General features: G+C 42.9%; 2 protein-coding genes across 10 annotated transcripts in view; one reads left to right on the top strand and one right to left on the bottom strand.

Moving 5' to 3' along the window:
- The window catches only part of LOC131672628 (unconventional myosin-Ie-like), a 34,152-nt gene extending 29,706 nt beyond the window's left edge, over positions 1-4,446 (top strand). Inside the window, exons 12-21 of the mRNA XM_058949991.1 lie at positions 64-230; positions 307-520; positions 630-863; positions 933-1,217; positions 2,582-2,737; positions 2,807-2,946; positions 3,019-3,170; positions 3,247-3,495; positions 3,621-3,899; positions 3,978-4,446. Of these exons, the coding sequence (XP_058805974.1) occupies positions 64-230; positions 307-520; positions 630-863; positions 933-1,217; positions 2,582-2,737; positions 2,807-2,946; positions 3,019-3,170; positions 3,247-3,495; positions 3,621-3,899; positions 3,978-4,054 (1,953 nt within the window). The 3' untranslated portion in view covers positions 4,055-4,446. The remainder of the gene's footprint in view (positions 1-63; positions 231-306; positions 521-629; positions 864-932; positions 1,218-2,581; positions 2,738-2,806; positions 2,947-3,018; positions 3,171-3,246; positions 3,496-3,620; positions 3,900-3,977) is intronic.
- A 148-nt stretch (positions 4,447-4,594) lies between these two features.
- LOC131672629 (EH domain-binding protein 1) lies at positions 4,595-16,194 on the bottom strand. 9 transcript variants are annotated; one of them, XM_058949998.1, is made up of 20 exons: positions 15,753-16,194; positions 14,584-14,878; positions 12,356-12,401; positions 12,194-12,247; positions 11,820-12,001; positions 11,516-11,742; positions 11,312-11,447; positions 10,978-11,208; positions 10,027-10,216; positions 9,776-9,942; positions 9,476-9,704; positions 9,206-9,367; positions 8,531-8,647; positions 8,264-8,377; positions 7,699-7,887; positions 7,479-7,622; positions 7,190-7,407; positions 6,939-7,127; positions 6,730-6,853; positions 4,595-6,661 (listed from the first exon to the last, which is right to left on the bottom strand). In XM_058949998.1, the coding sequence occupies exons 2-19, from the start codon at positions 14,685-14,687 to the stop codon at positions 6,772-6,774; spliced, it is 2,781 nt and encodes a 926-aa protein (XP_058805981.1). In that variant the 5' UTR covers positions 14,688-14,878; positions 15,753-16,194; the 3' UTR covers positions 4,595-6,661; positions 6,730-6,771. The 9 variants fall into 9 exon arrangements, with proteins under 9 accessions (XP_058805981.1, XP_058805980.1, XP_058805977.1 ...); XM_058949997.1 differs by having other exon boundaries at positions 9,476-9,683; positions 12,194-12,401; positions 15,753-16,190; XM_058949994.1 differs by having other exon boundaries at positions 12,194-12,401; positions 15,753-16,187.
- Between the last annotated feature and the right edge of the window lie 2 nt (positions 16,195-16,196).

Below are 16,196 nucleotides of genomic sequence, written 5' to 3'. Positions count from 1 at the left end.
ACGTCGACGCCTTTCCTTCTTTCTTTCTTTCTTTCTTTCTTCCTTTCTTTCTTTGTCTTGCAGAACATCACGGCGTCCGCCAACAGCCACGCGCACTTCCAGCCGACGAGCGACGGTTTCGCTGTGCTGCATTACGCCGGCAGCGTGTCCTACGCCGTGGACGGCTTCTGCGACAAAAATCGCGACGTTCTGTTCCTCGACCTCGTCGAGCTCATGCAGGCGAGCACCAAGTGAGTTCTTTCGTTTCGCAGCTCCGTTCCTCGGAAGCGTTTTCTCGAGTAAGCAACCAGTCGAAAATTCACGCAGCTCGCTGGTGCGCGATATCTATCCGCAAGAGAAGGAGGCCGCCAAAACGAAAACCATCAAGTGCAAGCCAACGACTGCGGGCAGCAAGATACGCAGTCAAGCGTCGAGGCTCGTCAGCCAATTGATGCGATGTACCCCGCACTACATTCGATGCATCAAACCTAACGAGACCAAGAGGCCCCGGGACTGGGATCACGTTAGAGTTCGACACCAGGTTTGTACTTGAAATCGCGCGAGCAGTCCAACCGTTTACGTCGCAACGGCGGAGTACGCTTTGGGAACGAACAATTGACTGCCCGGAGCTAAATCGCTGAAACCCGCAGGTGGAGTATCTGGGACTGAAGGAGAACATCCGCGTGCGGCGCGCGGGGTTCGCCTACCGACGCACGTTCGCGCGCTTCCTGCATCGCTACGCGATCCTGACGAAGGAGACGTGGCCGGCGTGGCGCGGGGGCGACGAGCGGCGCGGCGTCGAGTGGATCCTGGCGAGCGCCTGCATCGATCCCGGACAGTACCAGCTCGGGCGCACGAAGCTGTTCGTGAAGGCGCCCGAAAGCGTGAGTGCGCGCTCGCGGTCCGCGCCGCCCGCGCCAGTCTGACCGGCCCCCTCCGCTTCCCCGTTGCAGCTGTTCATGCTGGAGGAGCTGCGCGACAGGAAGTACAACAAGCACGCGCGGGTCATCCAGCAGGCCTTCAGGAAGTACTTCGCGAAGAAGCGACAGGCGGCGCGCAAGGACGAGGCGGCGAACCTGCTCTACGGCCACAAGCAGCGCCGCGGCGGCAGCCTGAACCGCAACTTCGTCGGCGACTACATCGGCCTCGACACCAAGCCCAAGCTCGCCGCGCTCGTCGGCAAGCGCGAGAAGATCTACTTCGCCGAGGTCGTCAAGAAGTACGACCGGCGCTTCAAGGTGGGAGGCCCTCGCTCGCTCCCGGACCGCTGAAAAGCGCGCCCGCGGCGATCGAACGCGTATTCGCTCGCCGAAGCGGCGGCGCGCCGCTGTTTCCCTTACGTAAAACCCATCAATTTTCTCTCTCTCTCTCTTTTCCTTTTCGCCTCCGCCTCTCTTGTGTCGCGAACGCAGCCGTCGCTGGCAACGCGAGCAACGCAAAATCAAGAAAGAAACGCAGGAAAGTTTTATCGAACGTAGGCGTGAAAGGCGAATGCGGGCTTTCGTACGCGCCAGCGTTTTCGTTCGTGCGAACCAGATTGTCTTGCCCCAGCGCGCCCGAGCAGCCGAGGCAGCCTTCCACGTAATTTATCGCGTCGACGTAATTTTTCATTTAAATCGCTGATATACGGCAGGTTTACGCGCTCGTTTCGATAAACGCGCTGTTTTCAAATTATCTCTCCGGTCGGAATTATTCTGCAACTCGAGGCCACTCGTCGATACGTTCTCTCCTTGGTCGACGACAACGAGATTGCGGCGCCCGCAAACGTGCGTTGCGACTCGCTTGTTCCATCATCGTCGTCGTCGTCGTTGTCGTCGTTAATTGCCAACACATGGCTGGAAGAAAGTCCGACGAACCGCGCAAGATATTCCACGCCGACGATTCATTTCGCGCCTCGACGCTAGAGAAATGAAATCGCAATCCGTTTCTTTATTTTCCCGCCGAGCTAATTGAGCCAAGGCATGGAAATGATCGCGTCGAAACCCTCATCGGCATTAGGCTAATGGCATTCGTTTACGACAAAACCGCTCTCTCGGAACGGAAAGCAAAGAAGCGGTGCCGCTTCGGACGTTAATTGCCGCGTGTCGCGCGAAATTCGAAAGAAACGTATTACGCTACGCCCAGGCGACGCGACAGCCCGTACTGGAACACGCGCTTCCCGTTTTCTAAAACAATAAAAGCGCGCCGCGCGCTGCCCGAGTGAAAGCCCCCGTGCTGCGCTATTATACACTCTTATCGAGCCACGCCGATCGCGAAACGACGATTCTCTTCCGCGAGGCGCCTTCGTGGCAGACACTTGTACAGTAGTTTGCTAGACTTTGACCTTCGTTATCCCTTTAGAAAATTAGAGCAGAGCACTCAGGCCTAGGCGTGTATTAGGCGGCGGCTTGTGACTTCGCACCTTGTCGCGATTGTAAACAAACGATCCGACGAATGTGCTTGTCTTTCTCGAGCATTAACTGGAAAATCGAGGTGATGCTGATAAGATGAATATCTGCTTCGAAGATGGACTAGAATGATTGCATTGCTATTAGAATGAAAGAAGTTGCGAAAAGAGTCACAAGGTCGACTTACGAAATGCCCCTTGGTTATGTCCGCACAGATGTCCCGAAGAGATCTGATTCTCACCGGCAAGTATTTGTACTTGATCGGTCGCGAGCCAGTGAAGCGGGGACCGGAAAAGGGCAAGTCAACCGAGGTGATCAAGAGGAAATTATCCTTCGAGCAAATTAGTCACATCTCGCTGAGCACGCTACAGGTACGCACAGGCGCGAGACGAGCGAGTCGACTGTCGCCGTTCATGCTCATTTGGCCGCGATGTTCGCAGGACAACTTCGTGGCGATACACACGCGGGAGAGCTACGCCAGTCTGCTCGAGCTGGTTTTCAAAACGGAATTCCTATCGGTTTTCAACAAAAGATACACGGAGGAGACGAGTCACGCCCTGAACATCAAGTTCGCCAACAGGTAGGCGCGCGCGCCGAAAGTCATTCGCAGATCCGACGAGCAAGAGCCCCCAGTCATCGAAATTGCTTTCAGTATCGAATTCAAGGTGAAGAAGGAAGGCTGGGGCGGCGGCGGCACGCGACAAGTCAAGTTCGTCCAAGCAGCTTACGGCGACGAGGAGATGCTGAGCAGCAGCGGTAAGATTCTCACGGTCAGCATCGGTCCCGGTCTGCCCGCTACGTCCAGTAAGTGCCCACCAATTAACGATTGAGACGCAGCTCGCTCGCGAGTCTACCAGTCACGTCGATCTCGTCCGAGCAGAACCAGGTGTACGAGCGCCCTACGACGCCTCGCAAGCAACTCGGCCGGTCGATCGGAGCCGACGGACCTGCGAGAACGTAGCCCAGGCGAACGCCAGCCAGCGCCAGGCCGCAGCGCCGAGCAACTGCGCCAGGCCGACTTTGCCAGCGAACCGGCCGGCGCTCGCTCAGCCACGAGCGCCGAACAAACTGCCACGGCAAGTCATGCCGATAATGGGCATGTTTACCAATCCCGGCAACGCGCCGAAAGGTAATTGAGCAGTTTTCATGAATAATGTGGCGAAAGCTCCGTGCCTCGAAGCGCCACGGCCCACTGCCGCATGACTGGCGGTCGAGCACGACGACAATGACGTTTCTTTGAACGCCCGATTGCAGTGGGTTTGATAAAGGCACCACCGCCACCGTCGGAGCCGGCGCCGCCGAATCAACCGACCATCCATTCGGCTGGCTTCAGGCTACCACCTATTGGCGTTGCAACGAATGGCGTGACGCACAACAATCGGCAGCAAAACGGCGCGCCAGCGCCGGCAGCTAACCCACGAAAGCCACAGCTACCGAGATTGCCTAAAGTCAAAGCTCTCTACGACTACAATCCGCAGGATCTCGACGAGCTCGAGCTTAAAGAGGGAGACATCGTTGAAGTTCTCAAAGAACGTCAGTGGGCTTTTGGTTGATTGACTCGACGTGCGAGTTGCTGGTCGAGTTTGACAAATGATCCTTTTTGCTTTACAGATGATGGCGGTTGGTGGCAAGGAAGACACAAAGGCAAGAGTGGCTTATTCCCGTCAAATTACGTTGAGAAAATCTAGCGCGATGCTGCCGAACGAAGCGTCTTTTCTTTCCAAAGACATCTAAGTTATTAACTAATTTTTTAAAGAACAAAGCTGCATTTAATAGAAAAGTTAGTAAACTCATGGTAAGGGTGGCCTTGCATAAAGACATTTCCTTTTTATCTTCAAAGGTTACCAATTGAAACTATTCTTTTTTTTTATACTCTAATTCTTATATGCTGTCACTTGAAAATGATTTATGTACTAAATAAATAAATACTCTTGAATAGTCATGTCTGTATATCGAATGTCCAAAAATTTTTGTTCTCTATATATCGATGAAATTTATTATAATATATATTGATAATGCTATCTTGGCTTGTAATATGTAATGTAGATTTTTGAACAAGATTTCTGTTTATATACCGCTTCCATTACCATTAATGTAAATATCTTAAATTAGTATAGTAACATTAGACATATTTCTAACAACTCAAATAAATTTCAAATATGTTTAACTGTGTTCTTTCTTTATTTTTATTTCTATATAAAATAAAAAGCTTCACCATGGATTGATAGAAATGCAGCTGAATTTTTTAGTAGTGCTTTTATTGAGCCTCAACCTTATAAATAAGTATTGCATGATATTAATAAATATTCCATGATTACCTTTAAATAATTTTTATTTCGCGGGATACATTATTTAGATCACTTTTAGCAAACGTCGCTCTTCATCAATGCATTCCCAAATAAAATTATTAAACACTGGCAAGAGCTTATCATTTTTAATTTATCATTTGAAGTTAATGAAACTAATTCAAACTATATTAACTGCATAGTTTTTAATATAGTTGTTATATAGGCACTGGACAGCGGGCTAGTATTTATCAGTTTTTTATTTATTTTCTTTTAGTTCTATTAGACAATACGCTTGCAGTGAAAATCTTATGTCAACGTCATGAGTAGCATGATTAATTTTTTTAATATAAAATTTGCAAAAATCACGTAATTGATCGTCTTTTTGGAACAGAAATAGTTACCTTGTTAAACATCAAAAGAGGCACTTTCTTTTAAAATGTTTCAAAAGAGTATTCATTGTTTAGCGGACAAATGGATTCGGATATATATATACAATTTAACAAATCAAACGTCAAAGTAAATCATTAATTTTTGATTAATTATTTCTTGTTTTCAGTCAGTCATGGTGAAATTGTGTGAATCATTTAAAACTTCGTCATACTTTGGTACGATGCAATGTTAGTTCTATTTTAATTTCATAAAAGGTGCCATGTCTGTTTACAGGTAAACAAAGAATATTGTTTCTTTTCCAAAACTAACAGCATTTCAGTACAGAAATTTTAAGTAATTGTTTGCTCTCAGTGAATTATCAATAACGTGGACTATTGCAGATTAGAAGTCTTTATGTAAACTTCAATAATATGCAACATTCATTTGCACTACTTATACATTACTGTGATTCTTAAATTAAACATGATTGGATCGGTACAGATTTGTTACTTAAAATATGTTTCAATAGATTTTAGTCATTTATTTCAATTCGCGTAAAATAGTTTTGTTTTCGGAAACCAAACTAAGGAAAACGCTTTCATAAATGCATTGAATTCGTTCGATCAAGAAACAATGAAAGTGCAATCAATTGATAAAATTTTACGATATCTATATCTACCGTACGTATACTTGAAGCAACATAATTTATATAGTAATACACCCTCTATTTATTATTTTATACATAAAATTTCGTCGATCTACGAGTTTTCCGCACTGAAAATATATATTTATTTTATCACGGCTCTTGATAACGTTGCAAAATTAAAACAAATCTCTTCACAACGGTGCACAAAGACAGTATTGAAAATTATTCATATTTCAGCACTAAGACGTATTTACAAACGAAAGATTAAGCTTACACGCTAATAAGTGTCGAGTATGACATCAGCAGTAAAAAATACAAGTTTTGTTGTTTTTTCTTCAATAAAATTTGCACCTTCTTCGTGTGACTTACATCGCCAAATCTTACATCGATAATAAATTCAACAAAAAGACGATAGCACAACGCAAGTTTGCGCTCAAAAATACATTTATGGCACGATTTCGAGAATGGAGACTATATTTTGTTTCCATTGTTTCGACTACATGGATTGACAGACGACGAACATTGTTGTCTGATTGTATATGTTAAAATTCTTTGATTAAAACACAATCATTGCGTTTATAGCCAACAAGTACAATTTTTGTAGCTATCATGAGATCTGCAAAATTTTCTAAGAAGTTTGATAATTCTATCAAACAAAGTACACGAACTCAGTCAACATATACAATAAACAAGAAAAAAAAACATTCATTGTAAACATCGGAACTATAGTTAATAAGAAATAAAAATCTCAATCATTTGCTATGTGGAGATTATAAAATTGCCCTGTTTATAGGCTTCATCACAATGCTTCACATACAATCACGCGAGATCGCAGCGAAAAATGCATCGTCTCTTATTTTTGAAAACACCGGCGTGTCAAATTCTTGCGAAGCTTATCGGTAATTAGACCTCAGTACTTCGTTAACACTAATTTCAAGCTCAAACTTACTTCTTATTACTCTTTGGCAACTCTACAGTAGTTATGGACGCATCTAAAAGGAAAAAAATATCCTATTTAATAAGATCGAAGTATTTTTGTTTGCATATTATGGATGATTACCTTGATTTATTTAGTAATAATTAGCAAGAAAACATAATGCTTTTATTGGATAGAACAATTCTTATTTCGTTGTGCTATTGCAGCTCGTGTTAAATCACGTTCTATTTCGTCATCATCTTCGATTCTACAATACGGTGGCAAAAGTTAATGAAGTTAATGCAAAATATTATCAATCTTTGAAGTATCAAGAATAGTTTAAGTTTACTAACGCTCTTTCTTGTGTGTCAAGATGGTGTACGAGCTCGTCTCTCTTGTTTACAATAGAAACTAACTCCTCGAGCAAAAGATTCTCACGAACTTTTTGTTCTGTTGTCTTCTGCCAATCTTCAACGGCTAAAATTTTTCTCAACTCTCGATTCAGTAGCTCGAATCTCCTTTCTAAATCATCTTCCTTTTCCCTATAATGAAAGTCATGATACAAATGCTCTAAATTGTAATAATTAGTGCAAGCACCACTTACAGAATATTTAATTGCATTTGTCTTCTAAGCAGAGCATTTTTCTTATTAACGAGAGTGAACCACAGTGCCATCAATCTTTCTGTCTCTTCTTCGTTATCACTCTCCATAGCCGCTCTTAACTGCTTCTCTAACTTAGCAGCCTGAATATCGATTTGACTTTGCTCGCGCTCAAGCGCTTCCAATTCGTTTTGAATGTACGACGACATATCCTTGCCCAGCTGCAATTATATGTTGACAATTAAAATAAATTTATTAGTCGTCAATTTAAGTAATCTAGTTAAGTATTTACTCCTCTTCGTGAATATGGACTGTCATCAGGACTTTTGTCAGGTGAAATTCTCTCCATGATTTTGGAAAATGAGTAGAGTGGAGAACCAAGTTTTTTTTCTACTTCAGAGCCTGGTATATTTGATACTACGTTTCCATTATATTCCTAAATGGATAATGATACATTAGTCACTAAGTTATTATCAATTTAAAAAGACTATAAACATATATCAGTTATTTACATTAATACTAATTCTATCAATTGGAGTGGAGGGCGTCATACTTCTTCTAGGACTATTATTTTGACCATCAATGGACCTTCTGTCACTAACATTGTCGTCACCGTTTGGACTAGAATTCACACCCATTTTTGCCTCGGCTATTAATTTTCTAGCTTTCTCGCGCATCTGCTGCTGTCGCTCGTCATCAGTCTAATATTACAGTTATAATTTCAATACATGGTCTAATATTACAGTAATAATTTCAATGTATGGTCAATAAGACCACTTTCTAATTAGATTTTTTCAAGTTAACTTTTTATAGTTACTTATAAATTTACTGTTGGATCAGTAATTAATTTGAAATTAATCAGTGTAATCGAAGTAGCTTAAACAAAGCTACAATAAATCATATTCATTACTTCAAATAATTCAATGAAATAAATAAGTTCGTTACTACTAAAAATAAAACAAATAACATACTACTCTCTACATGCATTATTACGTGCACAAATACAAAACCAAAACCAAAAGTAAAATTCCTAAAATAAAAAAGAAAACGGAGAACAAAAAGAAACCAAAAACAAACCTCAACGGGACTTGTGGCGGCAGAGCCGAGGGTAGTGCTTCTACTTTGATTTCTAGCTTGCTCTAAAAGTTGTCTGGCTCTTTCTCTAATCACCTCAGGACGATTCACATGAGTCTGTTACGTAAAAGTGCCGTACAATTAAATCACAAACAGGGAATTACTCACACGCTCATACGCTAATATACAAATGGTGCTAGCAAAATAAATCAACGGAAGCCAAACAAAACATCCAAAAAAGAACATTTGAGAAATTTAACATGTTTTTACTTTTATTCGATGTTGATGCTGCATTGGTGATTGTGGTTGTTGCTCCTCGTGTGACGGTGATATGCCTCGACCTTCAGAACTTGCACGACTACCTCTGTCAACTGAGTGTATGGAATCCTGTGAATAACAAATAAAAAATTGCATAAGTGTTAAATGTGTTCAAAACTACTTTCAAATTTTCAAAAAATACTTTGCAAACATAATTTTATCCTAGCTCTATCAAAAAATACCATGCAAAAAATAAAACGATAATGCACTTGCTAAAACTGTAGCTTACTCGGTGTAAATAATGCGGCATCGAAAGAAATTCGCTAAAGAAATAAAAGTTGAAGTGAATTTAAAACTTTTTCAGGTGTAGCATGCTCCAGTTGGTAAAGAGGCAAAACCAAATCGTGCATTTGCATGCCGTTGGGCAGAAGATACGTTCACACAATTTGACGCACATGCAATAATTTTTCATAGATTCATCCATTCATTTATATATATTATCTATTTTTTGTGTTCTCCAAGGTAAATTAAAATTTGATAATTTTATAAAAAGTTACCTATGTGATAAAAACAAGTTGACAAATGTGAAAACTATTAATCGTACAATTAATACTGCAATAATTCAACGCTAAGAAAAAAAAATGACGAAATAGAATACAACGCATGCAATCCATCGTGCATACTGACGTCTCGTACGTGTACGGTAGGGGCTTTGCCGATGGAATTTGTCTCGGAGCACTGATCCTCAACAACTTGCGTGTTTTCATCTTCATCGTCAGAGCCAAATGGATCAGTCAATTGCCGCCGAGTCATGAGAATGGGACGCGGCTGTGGTGTCGGTGACTTACTCTGATGTTAACGTACGTCGTTTAATTTCTAAGTCTCGATTTTTTTTTCACACCACGAAAATGACCATTTATCGCATACAGAAATAGAAGTAAAAAAACAACAAAATACCTTGTCTCTCGTGATTGAGTGTTCTTTGGTAAACTTGTCTTTAGTCGGGGACAAAACTTTGCCAAGGATACTTTTCGAACTTGCAAGAATCTTATCTTTGACCTCCTTTACGCTAGAGGGTGATTTTTCCTTGTTGAATGCTTCGTCTTGATGGTCCATACTCAAGCTTAAGTGTAATTTATTTCGCAGAGACTCCATATCTTCCTTTCTGTAATCGAATGGGTTTGAACTAGAAACAAAAGCTATTCAATAAGATCCAGTGTTTCAAACAATATCTCGTTTTATGTATAATAATATTACCGTCGGTTCGCATCATTCTTATTATTCCGATGGTCAGTAATCTCTTTCTTCCTTAAATTAATTATTTCCTGGCCAAACAGCTGAACACTGACATCCGATTCATTATCCGTATTGAACCTGCCGATCATGTACGACGACTCGTCGGTGGTTTTACCAATCTGGTGTACCTGTCAATTGCGCGTAACGCAAATACGGTGTATTACAAAATCTTGATAACAATGCTTAATTCGAAGCATAATAGCTCGGCTTACCTCGAGTTCGTGACCCGTGAAGTGTGCTCGTAACTGGTACAAATAAGTCATTACAGCGAGCTTGTCAGGCACTGTGAGAATATCCATGTCTGCGGGTTCGATGACACGAGGTATACCTAAAGCTTCGCCTGCGTCGAATGCTTTTTTGCAGTTGCCCTTGACGTCATGCGGCAACAATGCGTCTATGTCGCTGTATTAAAAATAGATTTGCTTGTAATTAAAGCTTCGATCGATTAGGTTTTCTTAATATTGAAGTGGAATAAAATAGTGTTGGAATTTGAAAAAGAAAACGTTTACTTTGTTTCGAATGAATTAACTGCATTTCCGAGAAACGTATAAATATAATTCGTATTGAGCAAGTTAAACCTCGTGAGTGTGCCAATAAAATTGAGAATCTTCGGAAACTGCTCATTATACGACTGCAAAATTTTATGCATTACTGGGATTCCTCGATTGAAGAATCAATTCTTATCAAGATCTAGTTTTGAGTATGAAATGTTATGAGCATGCATATTTCAGAGAATAGAAAGAAAATTATTCGATTTTTCTTTTAAACTTTGATGAAATAGACAAAAATCTCGGAAGTCATTGTAAATAAAATATAAAAAAATTACACAAACAATGTTACTAAAAAGTGAATTAAACTGTCGCATACAAAACAATTTCAAAATTTGTTCTTGATGAATAACTGCATTCGTCAATCGAAAATCCTATCTACAGAAGGTCGAACGGCAATCGTGATGGCAAAAAGAAAAAAAAAGAACATTTTGCGGAGTAAGTCACGACTAGTCGACACATATACGCAAATAGACATATCGCGAATGGGTCGACTTAGATTAATTGTCTGAACGAAGCCACGTCGATGTTATTTATCCAACAACTCTCTCTCTCTCTCTCTCTCTCTCTCTCTCTCTCTCTCTCTCTCTCTCTCTCTCTCTCTCTATCACTTACATAAGATCTGGCCTGAAGTGGTGAATCACCGCACAAAAAGCCATGCCATTTCGCCAAGAGGTTGTCAGATTTGTAACCTTTACCCCTTGATAATCCTTGGTCACTTCTTTACACCACTCGAGTAAATCTTGGCCGGGAGTTACGTCGCGCATTCGTTGACCCGATGGATTTGGCTTTTTCAAGTCGAGTGGTCGTAGCGAGATTCTTGGCGCGATATGCTCAAAGTTAAGACTGTAAATGTTATATTGCCATGATCAAAGTTGTTTGCCAAGCTCAACAAATTTGTAAGTAGCTTTTTAAATTTGGACAGTAGTATTTTGGAAATGTGACTTACTTGTTGTGTACAAATTCAGTTTTAGGCGTTCTCTCGGTGGGAGTATCGATGAGATCCGTAGAAAAGCTTGTATCACGCAAAAAGTGTCTCTGATCGTCGTTGATGGGCGTCGTATCGTCTTTGGATAAACTCGCCACTGCGGAGAAAATAATCGACACGTGGTGCTTTCGAGCAAGTCAATAGCCAAGTGATCGGTACACTAACCACTTATTGGAGTACTGGGTATATCGCCATCGGTGAGACTACTGGTCATTAAGTCCAACTTAGCAGAAATGTCCCTGGCCGAAATGTCGAATAGTTCGTCAAAGTTCCTTATAGAGACGTTCTCCACGTCCTCCGGTATGTCCTCATTATCAAAGTCATCCAACGGAGCGATGTCGCTGTTATTGTTGACCGACATCAAACTGGCCATACTTTGCATATCTTCATCTCTGCGAATTGAGAAAAGACATTGTACGGTCTGCATTCCGAGTTCCCTCGCAATGCAAATACGCCAATGGTAACGTACGTGGCTTTGCCCTCTCTAAGGAAGACGCACGACATGGTGCACTCAAGGGTCGCGTTGACGATTTTCTTCGACGTTGGCTTCAAGTCTATTTTGAGCTGCTGCTGACTAGATTCCAAGCTCGCATACTTCTTCATATTTACGTTCGCCGCGGCCACGTGACGCCGTTTGCCCGTCGTCGAGACCTGCCCGACGAAAAATGATTTCACGTTTCCGCCGTAAAAGACTGTCTTTTCGCAATGAGTCGAGCTCGCAAACCCGAAACAAAGCAACAAAAAGAAATCCTCGCTCTCTCTCGCTTGACGCGATCGTCAATGGGCAACTTTGCTCGGTGACTCGCGCGACTTAATCAGACAGGTCGACGCACAACTACTTACATCCTCGATGACGAAGGTCCAGTCCTTGTCTTCGAGCTCGTGAGTGCGCGGGTCCTTGAACAAAGTTACGGAGACGGTGTGGTTGTCGGGTACGGGCCAACTGACCGCGCCTTTCATAGGGTCGCTCAAACTCGGCTCCCAGTCCAGCGGCTCGGTACTCACCCTTCGGCTTCGACGTGTCCACACCACGCTCAGCTTGTTCGGCTTCCTGTTGGGCAAAGCGCGCGTCGTTTCCGTTAATTACGCCTCGCCTCGCCTCGCCTCGCCTACCGCCGCAACGGCCACAATTCTCGCTTCCTCGAGACGCATCGCGGCTGTAGCGCCGCTATACCTCGGCGATCGCCTCCGATCGGCTTTTTACGAAAGTCGAGCGGCAGCAGCCTTGACCCGTGGCGGCCGAGCGAGGGGACAGAGCGCGGCGATCGGAAAAGGAAACGCGATGCTGTGCGTGAATTTGCATAAGATTGGAATTCTCTGGCGCAACGGCTTGGCGCGTTCGCGCGCGCCTCTCGTTTCCACTTTCCCGATAGCCACGGAAAGCCTGTAATTGCCGGTTCTCGGAAAGTCGTTCCCCGCCGACGGACGGCAACGCTGACGTATCCCTTTTACGAGGCGGCCGCGTTATCGCGATCATTTGGAAAGTGGATTCTCGCGCGTGGCACGAATGCTGCGACGGGTCTAGCGAGTTTCCCTTGCTTCTGCGCGTGGCTCTCGTCGAGCTAGACCCCAGCAGCTCGCGAAGCTCCGTTCCGAGGCAAACAATGACAAGCGATTCAACTTTCCGCGGATAAAGAGACTTGTTGTATCGAAGTTGACGACTCGTGGGCGCCAGCGAGTAAGAACAATGTGTTCTGGCTTGAGATTGCGTTCACGGTTGAATGCGCGCCGATGTGTATGGAAAATTTGCTTTTTTTTTTGACTAACGAATCGGTGCTTTGATTTATGGCCGATGGACTTTGAATGAAATAACTGTTGTTTTCTTGAGCGTGTCGCCTTGACACCGGATGCAGATTCAGCGGGTCGAAATACATAAAGATAAGGTTGCTGGTCCGAAAATACGAAAATACACGAGGGACTGACTATTCGCTTGAACGGATTGTGAGAGATTTGGAAAGCTGCGATTTTTCACGACTTTCAAGCTTTTTTTTACTGAATTCCAGAAATAGTTTACTGAATTTCATGCCGACGGAGTAGTTCATATTTGACGGATCGCTTCCCGTGAACGAGACGACGAGATAAGTTTTTCGTAATTCTCAAAAATAAAGACAAAAGAGAACGTAATTAGCCGTACGACGAGTCTCGAACGGACGCATAAATAAACGAGTCCATTAAGAATTAAATAATTCGCAGGGCCTGCTTTACCGCGGAACATTATAATGTGGTGCACGCGCATCCGTGCTACTATAAAAATATACATAATCGACCTGCTCACAGGCTGTTTGGCAAGAGCACCGAACAATCGCGTATACGGCTACCGTTATCCCACGGGAAACGGCGTGGTCTACCGCGAAGACGCGATTTTTCAGAAGCGGCCGGCCGATTCGGTCGCGCCAATTGCGACACTCCTGGCCGCGCGCACTACATCGGAAACAAACTTCCGACGGGCTGACAAAAGCCGCTCGACTCGTGAACGCGCGCTACGAAAACGAGGAGTAGAGCTCCCGCATTCGCGTCCCGTTCCCCTCTCTGTCTTCCACTCGCCTCTCGCTCGTCGCTTTTTTTTTCCTTTTTTGTTTCGAGCGGGCGTGTATGTATGGTTCAATTACCCCGGTCGCGCGCCGCTGACCTTTTCCTTTCTTTTTTTTCCTGCGCTGCCGAAATTAATGAGTCGTTGTTGGCGAAAACGGGGAAATCGCTCGCGATTTATTGCTACTCTCCGTGAAGCAAGAAGTAATTATGAAATTGGCGCTCGAAGTATACACTGGATGACTAACAATTGTAATGAGCGATTGTGTAATTTCGCGAATTGACGCGTGCGAAGAAACTTGCAAGCAAATTGTAGCTTGGCAGTAAACGTGCATCGTAAAATATCGCGAATCGGCAGCGGGTTTCTTCCTGGTTTTGACTTTTGTTCTCAACTCGGGTTGATTTAATTTCATTTCGAAAAGCGCAATCATAGCGATGACTTTGAACGAAAGACGAACGGGAAGATTGTTCTATCTAGCAAGCAAAAATATCACGTCTATGTATAAACGAGGCGCAAAACGGTAAACAAAAGCACTATTTTCCGCCTCGGCATTTCGCTAATCGCGCGAACAATATCTGTGTTTATATATATCAGCTCTGCTCGTTGGTGGGATAAAAACGACCAATTTGATCGATTTGCAAACCTGATTCTCAAGGTGAAAACCTTCGGCGCGTATATAAAGAGCGTCGGTTGCCTTACTTACCATTTGGTCGTTGTCACAAGATGAACCTCATGATACGAGACGGTAAACTGGAATTTGGCAGCTCGCTTGTTGACCCGTTGCAATCGCTTCCACACAGAGCTCATGTCGTTAGTTTTCTTCTCCTTTTTGTTGCTATTATCCGTAGCTTGAAAAGCCGCGTGTGGCGGCACGGCTAAAAATATATATCGCGACACTCGCGAAGGACGCGGACAATCGATACCACGAGGACACTCACTTGTCTATGCCTAATGCTCTCCGAGTGTCAACTGCTCGATCTTTTGATCCCATCTTCAATCTGAAATACATATCAACGGACCCTTACAGATGCCGACTATCTCTCTTGTTTTTAACTTTTACTTATGGTCAGCTGCTTCTTTGTTAGGATGTGAATCAGTGATTTTGATCATCGTTTAAAATAGAAAATCAAAGACAACGTTTGATGAGAGGAACGAAATAAAAGATCTGAGAAAATCCTTCTCAAGATAAACTGTAGAAAGTGAGCTAGAATCGCATGTTGATATGTTATGTGTGATGATCACGGTTTTCTAATAGACCAATGTTTTGATAAAGCTACTTCCAATACAGAAATCTTATCTCTTTTCAACGATGCTTTTTTATTATCGTGGACGTAAAAACCTGATAAATAATGATTATACTATGAATGAAGAACATTTAAATCTTTAGTTGTTGCTTTGTTGTAAAATCTATTTTTTCGAAAAAAAATATTTAATAAGTTATATAATGGCAACACTATTTTCAAATAAAGGAAAACAAGTGTGACAGCTCCATTCATAAGTGTTAAAATATTAACGTGAGCTATTCAATATTAAACACTAAGTAACTTTCATTATTAATAAATTAACAATTCCACTCTACAAAGTCATCGTTAAATTTTGTTACTCGGAACTGGACGCTAAGTGACAGATTGCAAACAATCTGACTTCGAAAAACTAATAAACTCGCGTGCCAGCTTAAAGAGCAGCCTATCATAACAATGTCTTGAAAAAAGAAAAAAGGCTAATCCCACTATACACGTAGACTCTAGCTCTTCTCTCTTGAAATTGATTATTCGCAAAAGACGCACAGGTCTACAAAAATAGCAGCTCATTTGTTTACTACGCTATACGTAGTCACACATACACACACTCGAAAATATATACTGCGTGTACCTCGACATCGAGAGAGAAACATGTAAGTAGGCAAAGTCAAAGCGTCTTTTTTCCTGTGTATGTATGGCTAGACTGCAGGAGGCACTGACTCACTCACTTTATGTCGTCGCCGTGGTGAAGAGAGAACTGAGCTGAACTGAGACACCGCTGCTTTTGCCTGGCTACTCTTCCGAGAGTGCAGCGAATGTTTTTTATTGATCTGGTAGTATGTGCCTTTGCATGATGGTCGAGTCGAGCGACTCTTGCGGATTGTCATTAAGGCTGTTTTATCTTATGGTGGCGCTGTTCGCGCTAGCATTGCATGTTGAATATTGGCTGTTGATAAGTAAAGATTGACTCTAATTTTTCGCGCTCTTTTCGTATGGCAGACGATGAGATTTATTTTCGTTGTTGTGATCAAGTGTAGTTTGTGATACTTTAATTATTGTTGGAATTAACTTTAAG

The sequence above is a fragment of the Phymastichus coffea genome, unplaced genomic scaffold, assembly GCF_024137745.1.
Source record: "Phymastichus coffea isolate CEN01 unplaced genomic scaffold, Cenicafe_Pcof_1.1 PCOF00155, whole genome shotgun sequence".
Taxonomy (NCBI): Eukaryota; Metazoa; Arthropoda; class Insecta; order Hymenoptera; family Eulophidae; genus Phymastichus; species Phymastichus coffea.
The sequence above is the reverse complement of the archived record's forward strand: the minus strand, read 5'-3'. Positions and strand labels throughout refer to the sequence as shown.